Raw genomic sequence first — 21239 nt, forward strand, 5'->3', positions numbered from 1 at the left:
CTGAATAATGAAATTGCGCACATTATGCACGTGTTACTTAATTGTGGAAAGACACACACATACACACACGCTGCAAAGAAGACATCAACACATGAGCATGAATCCAACTGCACAACATAATGACCAACCTCCATCAACCTCTCCCTTTCTTCCCCCCAATGTGTGACTACAGGGCTGTGGCCAGCGTGCTGCAGGGCGGGTGTCCAAGTGAGCAGTACCGGGCAGAGGAGCCCCTAGGCATGCATTCCAAACACTACGTTTCCAGGGCGACAAACCTCCGTAAGTTGCTGTTTTTTTAAGTACTTGCTGTGTCCTCCATTGGCAATGTGTTGGCTAACATAAGGCTGGGAATCTTTTTCAACCCCAAATATGGCGTATTCCATCAGTTAGCTTCAGTATTGTTTTTTTTTCCCTATCCATTTCAGCACCAAGAGTCTTATTTGGGTTCATGGTCGCATGAACAGGAAGCTTGTGTGTTAGACAGGAAGGAATGTTTGCTGAGGTCTTTCTATCTGTGCATGGCACAACTTTTGATAGCCTGCCTCGACTGGAATTTGTCTCGTGGTGACATTTTGGCTGCTCCACACAAGACAAACACATACGTGTGTGTGTGCACGCGTGTGTGTGTGTGTGTGTGTGTGGGAGGGGTGTGTGCCAGCTGGGAGTTTCAAGGGTGGTGGTGTATGGGGTGGAATAGAGAGCATATGAGTGTCATCTATTTTCTGATGCGTCCCGTGGGTTGCAATACTATCAAGCCTCATTGTGTTTTAACATCTGACAACAAACAACAAAAGGAAACACACAACCATGAACATTTGCTATCGGTGGGCTTCATTCCAAACACTTCAAAGTCACAACAAATACATTTTTGCGTGTTTGGTTGTCGACTTTACCGATATCCTACACACAAAGCGATTCATTGCAGATACCAATTTAGGCAGCGGCACTTCCCTCAAATCGGTGGTTCTCAATTAGTTTGTCACGACCCCACTGGGGGACAGAAATGTTTTCAAGGCATCCTTGATTAAAATATTATTGGGAAATATTTATCTGTGGGGCGGCACGGTGGTCTAGTGGTTAGCAGACATCACAGCTAGGAGACCAGGGTTCAATTCCACCCCCGGCTATGGAGTTTGCATGGGTTTTCCCCGGGTACTCCGGTTTCCTCCCACATTCCATGCTAGGTTAATTGGTCACTCCAAATTGTCCATAGGTATGAATATGAGTGTGAATGGTTGTTTGTCTATATGTGCCCTGTGATTGGCTGGACACCAGTCCAGGGTGTACCCCGCCTCACGCCCGAAGACAGCTTGGATAGGCTCCAGCACCCCCGTGACCCTCGTGAGGAAAAGCAGTAGAAAATGAATGAATGAATGAATATTTATCTGTCCTGTACAGACTGAACTCAAAACTGAAACCAGCAAAATGTAGCAATGGGGGCCAGCATACTTTACCCCCCCCCCTTAAATGGTCAGGTCACATTTTTGCACTTCTTTTACTGTGATGCCACTAGATGCATTTCACAAATAAACACCATTTGCACAAATTATACAATTTGGAAAGCTGCACATTTCGATGTGGCACAAACATCCACATCACGACAAGTGCAAAGTCTGAAACATTCTCTTCATTCCGATATCCAACAGTGTCAAAACCGGTTCTGACCCAGGGGAGTGTCAAAAAGTGCTACCATTAAAAAAAGAAAAATACAACTTATTATTGGGAAATATTTATCTGTCCTGTACAGACTGAACTCGAAACTGAAACCAGCAAAATGTAGCAATGGGGGCCAGCATACAATGCCCCCCCCCCGCCGTAAAAGAAGCATTATGCTTCTTTTGCTGTGATGCCACTAGATGCATTTCACAAATAAACACCATTTGCACAAATTATACAATTTGGAAAGTTGCACATTTATATGTGGCACAAACATCCACATCATGACAAGTGCAAAGTCTGAAACATTCTCTTCAAACCGGTTCTGACCCAGGGGAGTGTCAAAAAGTGCTGCCATTAAAAAAAAAAAAAAAAAAAAGAAAAATACCACCTCCGGTCTTTATGAGTGGGAATCTTTTTTTCTGGCTTCACAGTGGGAAGGGAGAGATAGTGTGGTGCCCTATCACCTGAGTGGACGCTGCTGTGAAATGGCGATTATTATTTTGCAACGTGCAATCCGCTCTCCCTGAACCATCTAATCCGCAAGCTTGTGGGTAGTGATGTGGAACGTTATTAACCTCTGAGATCAGGAAAAAGTAGCATCCAAGATAGCCACCTGATTGGTTGTGGGCTACTTACGCTGGCATGGGAAATGATTTATCACAGAGGCAGTTGGCAATTAGCTTTGCTTAACGACGGAGTCGCAGAATATAGACATGTTAAATGATTAACAGGCGATACGTAGAAACGGTACAAGGAGTCTCAGCGGGACTGCAAAGACAAAAGGCAACAGGACAATTGAAGGCTGGTGATTGCAAGGTAAAGACGAGTGCTAAATGGAAGCTAAATGGCCCACACGTTTGTGCTGCACAAAAGGGAATTTGCGTACATGGCACAGGTTTGTGCTAGAAAATCCATCCTCAGTGCAAACTGCATATTGATTACATCTCGTGGCGTGATTACCTTATTTCTGGCATTAATGAACCCGGCCTGGCATGTCTTCATGGCTCTTATACGGGGAGAGAATTCCTTCGGGTCATTTGGGACTGTCAATCAAAGAAAGCAATTTCTCTGCGAATAAATCACTGATGATGGCTGCTATTTTGTTATATTATGTGGTTCTATTTGAAGAAAAATCACTTGTGTATTTGCAAGTGCAGGCAATCAGGCTTTGGTGTGTGTGTGATTGTTTTTAACTGCTATCATACGTTCGCAACAAGAGGGAGGCATAGAATATTCATAAATAATACAACGGCCTGACGTATTTGTTTGGAATGTTGGGGACAGAGAAGGCGTGGGGTTCTCCACAGTCAACATAAAAATATGACACTTTGGTTGCTTTATGATCCACAGCCAGCCGTCCCCACTATATCCCCCAAAGATGGAACGGCTGGCTGACTTTCACATTGTCTCAATACCCAATAGTGTTGGTTTGAAACCTCAAAGGCTGAAAATCTTGCAGCGCTTCACTTTCGGCGTCAAAGAGCTGAAGAGACAAAAAAAAAAAAAAAAAAAGGGAGGCTCAGAGAAAAAGAAGGGGACGTGAGAACGGGGAAGGAGAGGGAACAGCATAATGCGTGGAGTTAAAGAAGATCTTAGCGGCAACACCCACACGGATGGCAGCAGCCATGTCTGAAGCTCTGAGCTTTCTTTTTGCCATTGAGGACTAAATTGTGTGTATTGCAATGAAAAACCCTTGAGCAATTGAATTCAGGGTAACTTTCAAATTGTCATGTTTCGGGAGGTCCTCGGTTTACGAACAGTGTGATTAAGTCCATTTTTAGCGTCATTATACCTCAAGGAATAGATGTATTGGAACAGTGAAATCAATTTCAATGGAAATATGAGCATTTTCAAGCATAAACGTGGCTAAGTGAACTAAAATATAAATGGCAAATATCCTTGCACCAGGGGTCTCAAACTCAATTTACCTGGGGGCCACTGGAGCTAGGGTCTGGGCAAGGCTGGGCCGCATCAGGTTTTCCAAAAAAAAAAAAAAAACGCATTTATTAAAAACAGAAAAATATACAAACTTTTCCAGTGCTTTTGTTCCGATTTTCTACAATAAAAGCTCTGATAAAACATTCCACTGTTCTCAAATATCTTAATTTTTATTTTTCTGATCAAAACAAATCGAGAATAAAGAAAATCAATCAATCAGTAATAAATAAATATAATAATAATAATAATAAAACGGCAAATAATAAAAACTTAAGAAACCACATATAGTTGGTGGGTAGACAAATTATTTTTTTCAGATTAAAATGAACAAAGCATTATTAGAGCCCTGTAGACATGACAAAACACGACTATAGTCACATTTATACTCTTTTTATTTACAACATATTGCGCAACTGCAGGGTCTTGAGACACATGCTAACTCGCAAACTAGAGAGCTAGCAACCTAAACCGTAGCCTTTAAGTTATTTCCTTTAAACTTGAATAGCCACTTAAATACCACTTCCACACGGATAGGGAGGATAACTATTAAGAGTTATTTAACCTTTAACATGAACATTAATCAAACGTAATAATTTTTTCTGGGTACATGATACCATACAGCATCCATATCAAACTTGCGCGGGCCGCACTAACATTAAACTTTCATATCAAGGCGGGGGCCTCAAACTAGTGTCCTGCGGGCGACATTTGGCCCACGGGCCGCGTGTTTGAGACCCCTGCCGTGCACTATTCTACACTGGAAGAGCAACACTGGACTGCACATGAGATAGGGAAGAAGTGGGGAGGCATTTGCAGATGGAGAATACATGAAAGAATATTTCATAAAATATCAGAGCATCTATCCTCCAAATACGAAAAAAATAAACAGGAAATTATTCAGAAAATGAAAGACTGCCTCTCTCTGCAAAGGCAGTCACGGGCAACACCAATAGAATGGTTAGTGATGGAAATTCAGTGCAGGCGTAAACAGCATTAAACGACTCTCATATGCAGATATGTGAACTCAAGTTGGCTACATTTGTTTTAATATTACCCAAATATGTTGAAATGATTTCAGAGTAGAAAAAGTAGCAGCTCCAGATTTTTATTTGTATTTTTTTACTGGAAGATGAGGCAAAATGGGGGCGGCACAGTAGTCTAGTGGGTAGCGTGCAGACCTCACAGCTAGGAGACCAGGGTTCAATTCCACCCTCGGCCATCTCTGTGTGGAGTTTGCATGTTCTCCCCGTGCATGCGTGGGTTTTCTCCGGGTACTCCGGTTTCCTCCCACATTCCAAAAACATGCTAGGTTAATTAGCCACTCCAAATTGTCCATAGGTATGAATGTGAGTGTGAATGGTTGTTTGTCTATATGTGCCCTGTGATTGGCTGGCCACCAGTCCAGGGCGTACCACGCCTCTCGCCCCAAGACAGCTGGGATAGGCTCCAGCAGATAGGAAAAAGCGGTAGAAAATGAATGAATGAATGAGGCAAAATGGCTCTCTTGATGCTAAGGGTTGCCGACCCCTGAACTAAGATGCCATAGTGAGTGAGACTGTTACTGAGTAACACTGAGACAGTTACGTAAATTGCCATGTCTAATTTGTTAATAAGATCAATGTGACTTTTATCCTAGCTCATGATTGTCAGGTCTTCACTGACTTAAACACTGGTGAGTCTTACTGGTAGTTCTTGATCGAGTCTCGTATTTACGAACCAAATCACGGCAGCGCTTCATAAGCATAAAAAATTGTAACCACAAAACGTTGTGAACTGAGGACCTCCTGTACGACCGGGTGCAAACGCTAAAGGACACTGGTTGACCTCCATAATAGAAGTGGTGCAGAAACAAGAGGTTTTGCTCTTTGTGTCTGACGTCATGCATGACATTCGTTCAAACTCCTAGTGGGATTTAATTATGAGGTTAATTGTAAAATAGTAGTTACAGCATGAATTATCGCCGGGATTGCTGGTACTTGAATCAATATTGACAGTGATGTAGCTGTCATTCGGGGTCTCCCATTAGAGCTTCAGGTGCACTGTTAGCTTTAATAAGACATAGCTCCATGTACACAGAGTGCTCTGTATTCAAAATACAATTCCCCATTTGCAAAGCTTAATTATCTTCCCCCAGCAGTTATAATCTTTTCCTAAACATTCAGAGATGGGAAAGATAAAATTTTAATAGGTAATTGCTTGTGAGATTGCACAGGCATAGAGAAAAGGTCTTGTCTGCAAAATAGTCCAGCTGTGCATTGAATATTTGTGTGTTGTGTTTATGTTTGTGTGAGAGTCCTGCCTCTGTATTAATGCACAGTGCAGACCTGTCAAAAAAAAAAAAAGCAGTGTCGGTATCCTCCTATGGTGTTGTGACCCTTCTGTCCCTGCTGTCACTGGAGCCTTCACTGTTTCACATCAGATTGCAGATTGTCAGAGCGGAAGCGAGAGCCTCAGTTAGAGAGTCAACTCACAGCGCAGGCTGAGCAAACATCGGCGAGAGAGGCTGTGAGAAAAACCAAACTATCTTTGACGTGTCTGCACTGTACTGTGTCAGCTTCAAGCAATACTATTTTTTTAAGAATGGCGACTATTCTATTGGTAATAATTGGCAAATCATAGATCCACATCTGATATTTATAGTAATGGAACTTGAACAAGGAAAATCCTATTTAAGCTGCTTATATCGCTCTAATTGGCTGGCGACCAGTCCAGGGTGGACTCAGCATCTCACCCAAAGTCAGCTGGGATAGGCTCCAGCATCCCCGCAACCCAGGTCCGGATAAGCGGCATAGAAAAATAATGGATATCACTCAATACTTGAAATATACTTTTCTAAGTACTAAGTACTTTTATCCCATCTTAAAAGCAGTAGTATGAAACATAGTTTAATCTGGATCTAATTCAAACTAAGCATTTGGCAGCAATAGCAATCAGAATGACGATACGGAGGAAATAAATGCAACACCTAAAAAAAATAACTAAAAGCTATAAGAAGATTTTTTTAGTTTATCATGAAATGATACTGGGCGGCACGGCGGTCGAGTGGTTAGCGCGCAGACCTCACAGCCACAGACCAGGGTTCAATTCCACCCTCGGCCATCTCTGTGTGGAGTTTGCATGTTCTCCCCGTGCATGCGTGGGTTTTCTCCGGGTACTCCGGTTTCCTCCCACATTCCAAAAACATGCTAGGTTAATTAGCGACTCCAAATTATCCATAGGTATGAATGTGAGTGTGAATGGTTGTTTGTCTATATGTGCCCTGTGATTGGCTGGCCACCAGTCCAGGGTGTACCCCGCCTCTTACCCGAAGACAGCTGGGATAGGGTCCTGTAACTTCAAAGACAGCTGGGATAGGCTCCAGCAACCCCAAAGACAGCTGGGATAGGCTCCAGCAACCCCCCAAGACAGCTGGGATAGGCTCCAGCAACCCCCCAAGGCAGCTGGGATAGGCTCCAGCAACCCCCCAAGGCAGCTGGGATAGGCTCCAGCAACCCCAAAGACAGCTGGGATAGGCTCCAGCAACCCCAAAGACAGCTGGGATAGGCTCCAGCAACCCCAAAGACAGCTGGGATAGGCTCCAGCAACCCCAAAGACAGCTGGGATAGGCTCCAGCAACCCCAAAGACAGCTGGGATAGGCTCCAGCACCCCTGCGACCCTCGTGAGGATAAGCGGTAGAAAATGAATGGACGAAATGATACTTAACTCAACTTGACTTCCTGTCCACAACCCATACAAGTCTTATTAATGTCTTAAATGGCATATTTTGTATGACTATGTATGTGAGAGGGCTCATAAGGAATCCTACTTCATGGATATTCACTGATCACGGTTGGGTCTGGAACTAATTACTAAACATGTATTGTTGCACACCTACTTATTACTCTTTGTAATGGTTGTTATTATTATTATTATTATTGTTGGAATGTCATGCTAACGTTTATGGGAAGGTCGGTTGGAGCTGCGTAGGCATGAGATTACGCCGCGTCCTTTATTATTAGTTGCATTAGAAAGACATCAACTAAAGGGCAAGTAACAAGACAACAAGGCAGTAAGTCACAGGCTTCACAGCGCCTCTTCCACTCTCCAGGGTCTCATTCCTGAACCTTCTCCCTGCCTAATTATCTTAATGTGAGGCCCCTCAGCAACCCGGAGATCCCATTAGACTTTTGTTTATGAGGACCAAGGCACCACACACCCAGCATCAACACCATGACAGAATTCCACTCATTTTAGACACAGGATGCTGTCAAAAGACTATGGCGAGGATAAAATAAGATTAGATTGAAGTCTAGCCTGTGAAATAAAGAAAAGATAAGTTTTTTTTTTTAAATTCACCTCAAGTCAGCCTATGAACCGGTCTACTGTGCAATGACCAGAAAGCATTGTTTATGTTTAAAGCAGGGGTCTCAAACTCAATTTACCTGGGGGCCACTGGAGCTAGGGTCTGGGCAAGGCTGGGCCGCATCAGTTTTCCCAAAAAAAAACAAAAAACGCATTTATTAAAAACAGAAAAATATACAAACTTTTTCAGTGCTTTGTTTCCGATTTTCTACAATAAAAGCTCTGATAAAACATTCCACTGTTCTCAAATATCTTCATTTTTATTTTTCTGCACAAAATAAGATGAAAAATAAATAAACAAATGAAGAATAAAGAAAATCAATCAATCAGTAACAAATAAATTTATATTATACTTTATATTTTATACTTTATATATTTATATTTATATATATATTTATACTTTTTTTTTTTTTTACAACATATTGCACAACTGCAGGGTCTTAAGACACATGCTAACTCGCAAACTAGAGAGCTAGCGACCTAAACGGTAGCCTTCAAGTTATTTCCTTTAAACTTAAATCGCCAAAAACGTACCACTTCCACACGGATAGGGAGGATAACTATTAACAGTTATTTAACCTTTAACATGAACATTAATCAAACGTAATAATTTTTTCTGGGTACATGATACCATACAGCATCCATATCAAACTTGCGCGGGCCGCACTAACATTAAACTTTCATATCAAGGCGGGGGCCTCAAACTAGTGTCCTGCGGGCCACATTTGGCCCGCGGGCCGCATGTTTGAGACCCCTGGTTTAAAGCATACGTTATGCTTTTCTATGGCTCTTCCAGTGTTTGTGTGCCTGTTGTTGAGCAAGTTGATCAAAAAGTATTAAATCATTGAACAGCAAATGAAGTTCACCTGTAAATGTTATAGTTAGGTTTCACCCTAAAGCTGACCATGGCCAACATCTTGTGAATAGTGTATTGTATGCACAGCATGGCCAGAATATGTTTTTAGATCTAAGTTAGCTATTAGTTGTCACTTTTGCTTTTGAAAATTGTGCATCACTAAACTGTTCAAAGATGGTTGGGAGAAGTAGCCTACGGAGGTTGTTTTGGTACTATTCTCTACTCGTGGTTGTGTCCTAGGCATAATTGTGATTGGAGCCACTCCCTAGGCTGAGAAGCAATCCCACACATGAATGATTTCAGGATTCTTTGTTGTTGGCATGACACAGGACTGACGGTAGTGCTCACCTTTTCTTCTCGGGACAGTCAGAAAGGGGGATTCACAAGAGAAAATGGTTGCACACCAGTCTTCTGGAGTCTAATACCTGTTTCTTTTGTAGAATACCAATCTGTCCCTGATGTTTGTGTCTGACAAAAGTGACTTCGACACAGCCTTCTTGACACCAGGCCATTGTCCAAAAGTTTTAGCACCACTGTGCACGTACATGCACTGCACTGGTGGTGCACCGATTCCACAGCTAAATTAACTTTGGAGACATGCCAGACGCTTGCTGGACTTTCTTGGCCGCTCTAAAGCCTTCTTCTCAGCAACTGAACCGCTCTGAAGTTCTTGATAATTTGAAATATTTTTTTAAACAATGACCGTGAAGTCCTTTTTGTGCCGAGCAATGACGACTGCCCGTGTTTCCTTCCAGGCAACCATGATTAACAGAGGAAAAACAAAGAGTTCAAGCACCAACCCCCTTTTTAAATCTCGCAGTCTGTTATTTTCTCTCAGTCATGACTGACATCTTCTCCAGTCTTTGTCCGTATTAATACTCCCACTACAGAATCACTAACATGATGTGCTGGTCCTTTTGTGGAAGGCTGAAATGCAGTGGAAATTTTTTTCATGACAAAGAGGGCCTTTACGATTAATTGTTTTTCATCTTATTACTCTTTATAAAATTCTGGAGTACAGTAAATGCAAGTTGCCATAAAAAATTAAAAATTAATTAAATAACCCACCACAGAATCACTAACATGATGTGCTGGTCCCTTTGTGGAAGGCTGAAATGCTGTGGAATTTTTGGGGGGGATTAATTTCTTTTTCATGACAAAGAGGGCCTTTGCGATGAATTGTTTTTCATCTTATTACTCTTTATAAAATTCTGGAGTACAGTGTATGCAAGTTGCCATAAAAAATTAAAAATTAATTAAATAACCCACCACAGAATCACTAACATGATGTGCTGGTCCCTTTGTGGAAGGCTGAAATGCTGTGGAATTTTTTGGGGGGATTAATTTCTTTTTCATGACAAAGAGGGCCTTTGCGATGAATTGTTTTTCATCTTATTACTCTTTATAAAATTCTGGAGTACAGTATATGCAAGTTGCCATAAAAAAATAAATGGAAAATTAATTGAATAATTAATTTGTGTCACTCTCAAAGGTCGGCCCATGAGTGTACATACACTAATAGTTGATAGGACAGCTGACATCGGAGCAGAGTGGTCCTGGTTTATGGACAATGATGAAAGAAGACTGTACCACGTTTGACTCCGGGGTAGAGGAAGGGTTCTGTTGCGACACAAATGGGAAAATGTCAAAATAAATGTCACCAGCAAATGCACACACACACAAATAATTGTGATTTACTGTGTACACTGTTAGTTTACTAGCAACTTTTTGGTTTGATTATTATGAAAAATGTAAGAATTAGACACTTGAACTTTTCATCGCAAGGTGGGGCAAATGATGGCTCAAGTGTTCCGTAGCTGGATTTGCACCAAACGTCTTCTGTGATTACACTATTCCAATGCAGTCTTATAGAAATCAGCTATATAGTTATTGGATAATCTTTCCAAGTAACAAACAGCCAAAGTATTCAGCCTTTGTTTACCTTAAATTCTTTTTAAGATACAAATGCTTCATAATGTGCAATACTGACAATTGATTAAAAGCCGAAGCTGAAAGTTGTTACATGTTATTAAAGTCCAACATGCTTAAATCAGTCCCATTTTTGATAACTAACCAGTTAAGTCCCTGGCAAATGTGTCTAACTTTTGTTGACATAAAATTTGATACCCAAACGTGTCAGTTCTATGAAGCGTTTATGATTTCTGACTTCATTATTATTGCTAAGTAGTCTGAAATGATAACAGAAACATTACTGCTTCGGTGACACAGCATAAAATCGACTTCCTGTTCAGCGAAAAGCAGGCTTCAAAATAAAATCATGGTATTATGAACCTTGATTCTACTACAACAACTACCAAAATGCACCCAGTTTTTAAGATTGTTAGTTAAGAAAGATGAGCTCAGGAACGGAAACATTATTGTGAATGTCGTAAGATATACAACGGAATTACCGCAGCAACTCTGTTGGATACAAGTACTGTAAAATATCATACAAATGGAAGACTAAAAAATATATATATATACATAAATGGAGGAAAATGAACTGCTGTGGGTTCAAAAATTCTTTATTAAAGCAAAGTGTTGAGGTTAGTCAGCCAGTCCAAGGGGTGTTGATACAGTATAACAAGCGCTCCTTTAGGCATAAACATAATGACATTTGACTACATTTCTTTAATCATTTTGGTTGTTTTAAATAATAAATTGTTAAATTATATTTAAGGTCATGGGAGAATCTGTCCTGACAAGCACCCCGCCTCCTTTTTGCCCTCACTGCGAATATTAATCACATAATATACTCTGAGGAAGTCACATTTTGCATTGCATCTGACAGGCAATTACATATGGCAGTGGGCCCGTGTGTGTATGTGTCCAAGTACGTGTTTAGCACTCCTTATGTGTATGCAAATATGAGCCATGTGACCTATGGTGCACTTCAGTCAAATCTTGAGTGCACCAGGCTAAATTGCATCCATCTATCCTTATCTATTCCGTGCTCATTTCCATACGGGACTATCTAAATGTATACAGCCGCTGCCATCCGCTGTCACAGTATCAGCTGAAAGAGCTCCCATCTGTATATTTAACCAGGTGAGTATCACCAGTGGTTTCTAATTAACCGCTACACTGACTCTTTTTAGTCGTCCGCTATAATAAACAAGTTGATCCTTTTTGCAAATATTTTGACAATTTTCTGTCACGACACAAAACTAATTAATAAGCGAGACCCAACAGTGGTCGGAATAGGGTTTCATTTCAAGGCTTTTAGTGTACTTGCAATGCTCGGGTGTGTTTGTGTCGCGGTTGAATGCAGGGATTTGTATTATTCAAGATGCAGCTCCAGTTCCTGTGAATAGTATTGCTGACTGTTTAACATACATGGCAATTTCACTGGCATTGTTAATCCACATAGGCTCTCTAACATGCTTGTATTATGCATCGAAATCCTGTGTAATCTGGTTCTATTATTGCACAGTTATTATAGCTCAAATCATCTGTCTTGGCCATTGTGATAGAATATTACGAGCATAGGAAACCACGCCGGTGAAGTCACACACAGCAGTGGAACATAATGTACTAAATGAGTTAATGGTGTATAATTCCAGCTTGAGGCCCCAAAAAGTTTGCATAGATGTATATTACCAACATAACATCATAAAAAGTAAATATAAAGTAACTGTGATGGTTTTGAGAAGCATTACTGTCCTCCCTCAATTATCGCTGTTATTTGGTTCCAGATTTGACCTTGAAAAGTGAATTAGGTTTCAGTATTCATTTCGACTGCTTATCCTCATGAGGGTCGTAGGGGTGCTGGAGCCTATCCCAGCTGTCTTCAGGCGAGAGGCGGGGTACACCCTGGACTGGTGGCCAGCCAATCACAGGGCACATATAGACAAACAACCATTCACACTCACATTCATACCTATGGACAATTTGGAGTGGGCAATTAACCTAGCATGTTTTTGGAATGTGGGAGGAAACCGGAGTACCCGGAAAAAACCCACACATGCACGGGGAAAACATGCAAACTTCACACAGAGATGGCCGAGGGTGGAATTGAACCCGGGTCTCCTAGCTGTGAGGAATTCAGTATTAATAAATGAAATATTTTTGTAGTTGAAAACCTGGTCCTGACTTTCTTAGTACATTTTTTATCATTGTTAGAGATTGAAGCCATGAAATAACACCCCTATAGTCACCTTTACACTCACCGCAATGTCACAATGTAGCAATGTTTTTTTAAATCTCAAATGCACACACATGCAACGTGGACACCAAAAGGCATCCAGTCATGGATCACCTCAATATACACACACTTATTCCGTCCGGCCTGCAGCCCCGTAGCCAGGCAGCAGATTTGCTTGGCTAGCTGTTTGATGCCACCAGCCATTTAAAACTCACAGGCTGGGAAAGCTCACGCTCACGCTGGGGGCGCATTTGCGAACCTCTCCCCCGATCCGCATGCTGCATCCCAATCTTTGGAGAGTTGACTCCGCATGTCTCCCTCTTTCCCACAGGCGTCAGTATGGTGTGGGTACATCGCCCTGCCCCAGCGAGGAAGGGCTCCACTGGCTCCCTTCCTGCCGCTCACCCTCCTGTCCTCATGCATACATATGGACACGCACTGCCACCGCGGTCGCCACCCCCCAACCCTGCTGGGTGCTGGCCTGTGGCGAGGGGACATGTGGCTGGTGGAAATGCGTCACAATGCTGGGCTTTTTTGCTTTGACAGATCTTGTGCCTGTCTGCAGATTACCAGCCTGGAACACCTCACAAAAGCAGTAGTTTTGTTTTTTCACGTACCCTTCGGATTTTAACCATTCCCTGCAGAACGTGTCGGGCTTCTTATCTGTAGTTATTGTTTCTTGATAGAATTAATGCAAAAAGCTTCGAATATTCGATGAACTGCTCAGGTTTCTATGCTGTCAAAGCTGTGAATACAACAAAAAGTCAATTTGTTTCAGGAGGATTTACACCAGGAGATTCAATAGCCTTGCTTTCACTAAAGGTCACACGTTGTACTTTGTTTTGTCCGCCTGTTATCATCACACAGCCAGAAGCACCTCTATATCATGAACGACGGGCCGAGGAGAACCATGCAGACGTAGAATACATAGTAGGAGTTTGACTCTACCGCCATTTGTCACCATTTGTATGGAAGGGTGAATTTAAACACAAAATGGCTATGATGGAATGTAGGCTACAGGAGCTGACCATGGTACCGATAATTCATCACCATCCATCTGTCCTCCTTGGATAGGAAAATAAAGACCGCTGCATTGATTGAATCAGAATATCAAGGTGTATGGAATAGTGTCAGGTGAGTAAACAGCACACGGTGCATTTTGCAGTACTCTCATGAGTAAAACGCCCACATACGGATGCCTACCGTCTGAAGGGATCAGTTAAGATGACATAAGTTGAATAAAATACAATAAACGTGCGTCGTTCGGCGGTATCACAGGAGAGAGGCGCCCTTAGATGTCACTGTCAACTTCAGCAGCAGCACGCCATTGAATCACAGTCCCCCAGGAATCTTGGGAAATGAATGAAGTGAGAATCTGACACCCCACCACCACCACCACCACCACCTCCTCTACCACTCTACCCGCTATGATAACAAGCTGGTGAGCGGGTTACATTTTAAAACCAAAAAGATGGAGAGATAATATCGATATTATCAGCTTTAATAACGAGTACATCATGCTGAACATACAAATTGAACTATAAAGAAATCCAGAAGTCGAACCGCCATCAAAGTGCTCAAAATTTTCAGTATACTGGATGACTCGAATATTGCATAGCTGCAGCCCTAATGCTAATATGGCTAGCAAAATTAGATTGAATTATGCATAAACCTCAGTGTCAGAACCTCAATGTCAGAATGTTGCAAATATGACAGCAAACTGTACACCAGATGAATGCCTTCCCTTGTTTGCCTCTCGTGTTAGAACGGCAACAAATTGCATTTTATTTGTCTGTACCCGAGTCATTTAGTCCGGCTGCATGTTTGGTATTGATTTTAATCTCCAATACGTCCAAGCAAATCAGCGATTTCTTCTCTGCAATTCAAATATTTTCTCTCATCTTTGTCATCTTATCCATGCAAAATTGTTCCAGCAGCTCCGCTCTCTGTCCTAAGATCAACAGTTAAAAGCTATAAATGATACATAATTCATTCCCACGCTGCATTGCCAACAGTGCAACAGATTTGATTTATGTATGACTGCCTCCTCTGACCCACAATATCTATCTCTTGGTGCCTAAATTTATATGCATCTCATGCCATACCAGGTTCTGTTCAGATTGTGAAAACTCTCTTCCTTCGTTCTCATAAGACAGAAAAATGGAAAATGTCATTTAATGATCTTATTTCTAAATATTCACATTTTGGTGCACAATTTGTTTACTTCACAAACGCTAACTATTTGTCTGCAGGTTTTATCCATGTTTGCATGGCTTTTCTACTGGTTTCCTCCCAGTCAGTCCAATGAAGTATTCAAGTAGCATCAGAATTTCTGTGTTCAACTGCAGTCCGAGAAACCAACATTTCAATTCTTGCCAAGCACTTCTAATATTAGTATAATATTACAACATGCAGTACTTAGAAACCGTACAACTGTCGAGAGAGACAAAGGAGCCAGAGAGTCACAAATAAGGAAAACCCTTTAGGGATAATTTTCTTCCCAGAAGGCAGCATTTATTACCTAGAAGGTGTTAATGGAAATGATTCTTATAATTAACCACATTAGACATAATTCATTTCGGAGAAGATGTGGGTGCAGAGTTGCAAGTATACTTTATTAGTGCATGTGCTCACAGCTTGTGAGAGTATATTGTAAACATTGCTGGTATGAATATATATATATATATATACGTATATATATATTTATTCATTCATTCACTCCCGCTTTTTCCTCACGAGGGTCGCGGGGGGTGCTGGAGCCTATCCCCGCTCTCTTGGGGCAAGAGGCGTGGTACACCCTGGACTGGTGGCCAGCCAATCACAGGGCACATATAGACAAACAACCATTCACACTCACATTCATACCTATGGACAATTTGGAGTCGCCAATTAACCTAGCATGTTTTTGGAATGTAGGAGGAAACCGGAGTGGGATTGAACTCGGGTCTCCTAGCTCTGAGGCCTGCGCGTTAACCACTTGCCCGCCGTGCAGCCTATATATATTCATTCATTCATTCATTCATTCATTTTCTACCGCTTTTTCCTCACGAGGGTCGCAGGGGGTGCTGGAGCCTATCCCAGCTCTCTTGGGGCGAGAGGCGTGGTACACCCTGGACTGGTGGCCAGCCAATCACAGGGCACATATAGACAAACAACCATTCACACTCACATTCATACCTATGGACAATTTGGAGTGGCTAATTAACCTAGCATGTTTTTGGAATGTGGGAGGAAACCGGAGTACCTGGAGAAAACCCACGCATGCACGGGGAGAACATGCAAACTCCACACAGAGATGGCCGAGGGTGGAATTGAACCCTGGTCTCCTAGCTGTGAGGGCTGCGCGCTAACCACTAGATTGCCGTGCCGCCTATATATATATATATATATATATATATATATATATATATATATATATATAGTATATATATATACAGTCGATCTCTGAGAGGATGTGCACGTTTGACAAAATCCTGTTACCATGGATACGGCTTGGTTTCTGTCTTTGGCATCTTGCAAAACCTATGGAAAAGAGTGTACTGTATCTGAATGGACGTGATGCATCAATATTATGTTGCAGTGTGTTTATTTCCGTGTATTGTGACGAGAACTAACGATCGCAAGCAAATGTGGCACCTCAAGCAAAGATGTAGTACTTTTGGGCAGCTGAAACACGTGATTCCGTGACACAGAACTTTCTTGACAGCACCATTTGTGGTTCTTTAGAACCGTGTCTAAACATTCCCTCGGCTTCTCTCGCTCACGGCCCTGGGTTAGTTTTCGGGGCTTTTGGCAACGTATTCAGGCCCAGTGGCAATGAGGAGATGGAATGGTTGGTTTGGGGATGCCCATATGGGATTTCCTAGTGACCCACTTCTTACCCCAATGTTATTGCAGAGAAGCCATCTCCTGCCTGTCTGCCTTTCTGCACTGCAGCATTCATCAAGCAGAGGGGGGCATCTTTGTCCGCTCACTCTCCTTGTTGCCAAGACACAGACTGTTGCAGTTTGCCGCAAACAGAAGAGCATGTCATTTATTTGGGTTTTTACTAAATACAGCGGAACCTTGCTTTTCCTCATTAATCCATTCCTAAATGTCAGACAAAAAAACTAATCATTTCAATCCAATTAATCTGTTCCACTCACCCAAAAATATTCACTCTCTGATACGCGTCGCCATTAAACCGTTCCTGCTGCAACATTAGTATTAACTAAGAAACCTAATAGAATACATAATAGATATTACCTGCATACTTTGCTATTACTTCTGGCACCTGTAGCGTTTTTGTCCTAAAAAGAAACCAAATACGCAGTGTGCTTGAACGGCTCATCAGTTCATGGTGCAGTGCTTGAAAGGAGGAAAGAAGTAGACAAAGAGTTGTTCATCATTCTCTGTGTGTTCTATGAACAAATAAACCACACACATGTAGAATAACGATGATTAACCGGAATCTGTCTGTAGTGTCCCACCTCAAAAATAAACACTATCCATTCTTCACAGAGACTGACACTGTTTGGCCGTACGATAACTGAGAAATACTTGGTTAAAAACCGCATTTAGAAGGTCAGGTGACTATGAAAATATTCCATTCATGAATAAGGAATCCGAGCGGCACGGTGGTCGAGTGGTTAGCGCGCAGAACTGGGTTCAATTCCACCCTTGGCCATCCCTGTGTGGAGTTTGCATGTTCTCCTCGTGCGGGTACTCCGGTTTCCTCCCACATTCCAAAAACATGCTAGGTTAATTAGCCACTCCAAATTGTCCATAGGTATGAATGTGAGTGTGAATGGTTGTTTGTCTATATGTGCCCTGTGATTGGCTGGTCACCCCGCGACCCTCGTGAGGATAAGCGGTAGGAAATGAATGAATGAATGAATGAATAAGGAATCCCACTTTGCGGGGCTGTAACCAATTTACCGTGATGAAGAAGAGATTACTCTAGATCAATTTTTACCACCCTGTTGCCATGGTACCAATTGGTGTAATATGGCACCTAAATGGTAGAGACATGCTACTTCTGTCACAGGAATGGAATGAGAAATTTTTTTTATAAGCCATAGCTTGACAAAATAATTGTCTTTTATTGTTGCCTTTTTACGATACTGCTGTGTGTTACAGTATATACGTACGTATATACACAGTATGGAAAAAAAAAAACCCAAGCCACATTCGGTATATTCATTCTGAACTGAACGGTAACATGTGGTAAATATGTGTTTTCACACAACTATTTGCCTTGCAAGATGTGATATTTCATAGCATGCAGTCAAGGCGTATTGGAAAAGAAAGGGTATTCACACAGAAAGCCACACTGGGCTGTTGTACAAATATATGAACCCACACAAAAAAACATTCATGACTGGAGCAAAGTAGACACGAAACAAAAGGTGCTACTGCTTGTATTGTTGATACTTCAGTCACGGTCTTTTTCCACAAAGACGCATTCACACGCATTATACACTTTCAGTGCTGGTGTTCTCCTGCCCACAAATGGAGCCAGGAAGTCTTCTTTACTTCGCTAACCTTGTTTTTTTTTTCCTTCTCCCATCTCCACTGCATCCTCTCTCTCTCTCCGAGGGAGTATGGATGACTTGCTGGAGTTGATGACTGCATGGAGGTCCATCAATACATGTCATGTTTAGTTTACGTGGCTAATAATAGAAAGTCACAGTGTTGTGTTTACAGATAGACGGGTGTGCGCAGTGAAGTATGGCGTTCGCTACAGCGCTAATACGTTTCGTAGTGAGGAGGGGCCCTCTGGGGGGCCTCTCTGAGCTTGTCGAAAGAATATTCAGTTTCTCCCAATTCTACATCATTCATGAGCTGAGCCAAGTAGAGGAAAGGCACCCGATAAGCAGTGGCAGTGCGCTGACCTTCCTTTAAGAGCTGGACAACAACGCAGCCATACAGGCAGATAAATTCAGAGCATGCCCATTTACTAAAGGAGTCGAGGACTGAGGTAGTGGAGAGGAAAAAGGACAAAGCATATGCTGTAGATAAGGGCAGTGCTGATATTAGGAAAGCATATAGCAGGAATTATGCCAAATACCAAGCTTCAGCCAATTATCTTCAAACGGTCTCTTGAGCTCAGTCAACTCCTGATGCAACATAAAACATTGTCATTTCAACGCAACGTGAATAAGAAACCTAATTCACTTCATCCAGAGAATGGAGGGAAGCTGACGTCAATGCAGGGACCAATGAATTGAATCGATAAGGAGCAAAGAAAGATCTAAAGTTTCCTCATGACTCCCGAGCAGCACAGGAAATAATTAGTAGTAGTTCTGAAGTAAAGGATTAGAAGTAATCAGTGGTTCTCGCCCACATGGAACAGAAATGTTTTCATTTCCCCCCCCCAATTTGAAATACCGCTCGGCAATGGCTACAGTGCATCCTGTATCCACCTGCCGCCGCTACTGCTGCTTTGGCTCGGCATTACGTTGTCGGTAGTGAACCCGGCCAAATCGGACTCTTGCCCCTTGTTTGTCTTCAAAAAGGCTGGGAAAAGCCCCTCGCAGCTGTGCTTCCAACACCGCCACACATAAACACACCTGCCAGGCATTCAGCGTGAAGACCAGGTGCGGCGGACGCAAGCTTTTAGACATCGCCAGCGTAAACCTCAGCAGAGCCAGAGGAGCAGATTATAAAATACTGCAGTGGGATGGCTGCATGTAATTAAATACTATCAGCATTCTGCCTTCAGTCTGTCTGCTTTGTTACTGCAAAGGGAGTTGGATTAAATATGACGAACGGACAAATATATCAGTTTGGTTCATATAAAACATCAACCGCTCCAAGATATGGCGGCAGTGGCGGCAGTTTCTCTAGGAATGTAAATCATGAATTTTAATTGCCTAACTGTGCTCGCTAAATGATTCATTTATGTGCTTGAATAAAGCAAAGCCTCTATGGAACCATATTTGGTAACTTATAGAAAATGTATGTTTCAATATGTAATACAATAAATATAATAACTTACAAATGTCAGTAACAAATGCTTGACAATAGTTGTTATTGTTTTGGTGCCCTATACATGATTGACTTACACCAGTGCAGACCTCCTCCAAGGCTCAACATTAATGCCATTTCTCTCACTTTTTAGACTACTATTATTCTTTGTTTACATCGCATAGTGCGATCACTGTAGGGATATAAAAGATGGCCGTCGCTAGCATAGCAAGCTACCAAGCTAACTACTTAGCCTCTACGCTTAGCTTATTCCGAACTTTAGAAAGTGTTTCAAACGCAGTGGCGAAGAAGGACAATGAAGCCACAAACCTACCACTTCCACACTGAATGAGTGGAGAAACTTTTTTTTTCCCCAACTCAATGTCAGCATGAGCTGCTGGCTCAGTAGCCAATCTCCATACAGTGTGAAAAATAATATATTTTATGACCAATAATAGGCCACAGTCAACCAGAAAACAGGGACGACTTTATATTGTCATGGCAACACACAAGCTGACAAAAACAATTGAACATACACTAAAGATAATAGCATGTTGGGCCATTTTTTAGCCTTTTTATGAAATGTTTAAATATATAAAAATATCATTGTGTAAATTATTAAAAGGTGGAAGCTAAGTTCCAAATGGTAAATTTTGATCAATAATTCTGTAATGAAATAATGAAAACAAAATCTTGTATCCACACCAGATATTTGTGTTCTCCGTAATATTTCATGTAAATTATGTTTTCTTGTTTTCTGCATAGTACATTGTACCCGATACTAGTCATAGTACTGTTTGTGGGAACCAAAATACACAAAGGCAATGATCGAACAAATGTGGCATGCATACAATGTATGGCCCTTGCTAAATGGAACAATGCAAAACGGCTTGGAACACTGGCCTGCTGTCTGAGTGCCACGCATTCAAGGACGTGCGACACACAATCACCAAACAAAGACAGATGGCGGCCATAACGATGACATGACCAAAAAAATAGGATGGCCTGTCAGTAGAAGCCAGTATAGTTAAACCAGTTTACCAAGTTGACACAAGTCAAGTTCAGTGCAAAGTGACACCGTGAACCGCCGTCAGCAGTGATGAGTGGCTTGACTCCCTAAAGCAGGGGTCTCAAACTCAATTTACCTGGGGGCCACTGGAGCTAGAGCCTTCAAGTTATCTCCTTTAAACTTAAATAGCCAAAAACTTACCACTTCCACACGGATAGGGAGGATAACTATTAACAGTTGTTTAACCTTTAACATGAACATTAATCAAATGTAATAATTTTTTCTGGGTACATGATACCATACAGCATCCATATCAAACTTGAGCGGGCCGCACTAACATTGA

The 21239-nt window shown here is 41.8% G+C and overlaps 1 protein-coding gene across 1 annotated transcript in view; it reads left to right on the forward strand.

The window, feature by feature from the left end:
* shisa9a (shisa family member 9a) overlaps window positions 1-21239 on the forward strand; it is a 47534-nt gene that overhangs the window by 1911 nt on the left and 24384 nt on the right. The window contains exon 2 of the mRNA XM_058061372.2: window positions 173-279. Within this exon, the coding sequence (XP_057917355.2) occupies window positions 173-279 (107 nt within the window). The remainder of the gene's footprint in view (window positions 1-172; window positions 280-21239) is intronic.

The sequence above is a fragment of the Doryrhamphus excisus genome, linkage group LG2, assembly GCF_037039965.1.
Source record: "Doryrhamphus excisus strain RoL-2023G ecotype Guam linkage group LG2, RoL_Dexc_Guam_v1.1, whole genome shotgun sequence".
Taxonomy (NCBI): Eukaryota; Metazoa; Chordata; class Actinopteri; order Syngnathiformes; family Syngnathidae; genus Doryrhamphus; species Doryrhamphus excisus.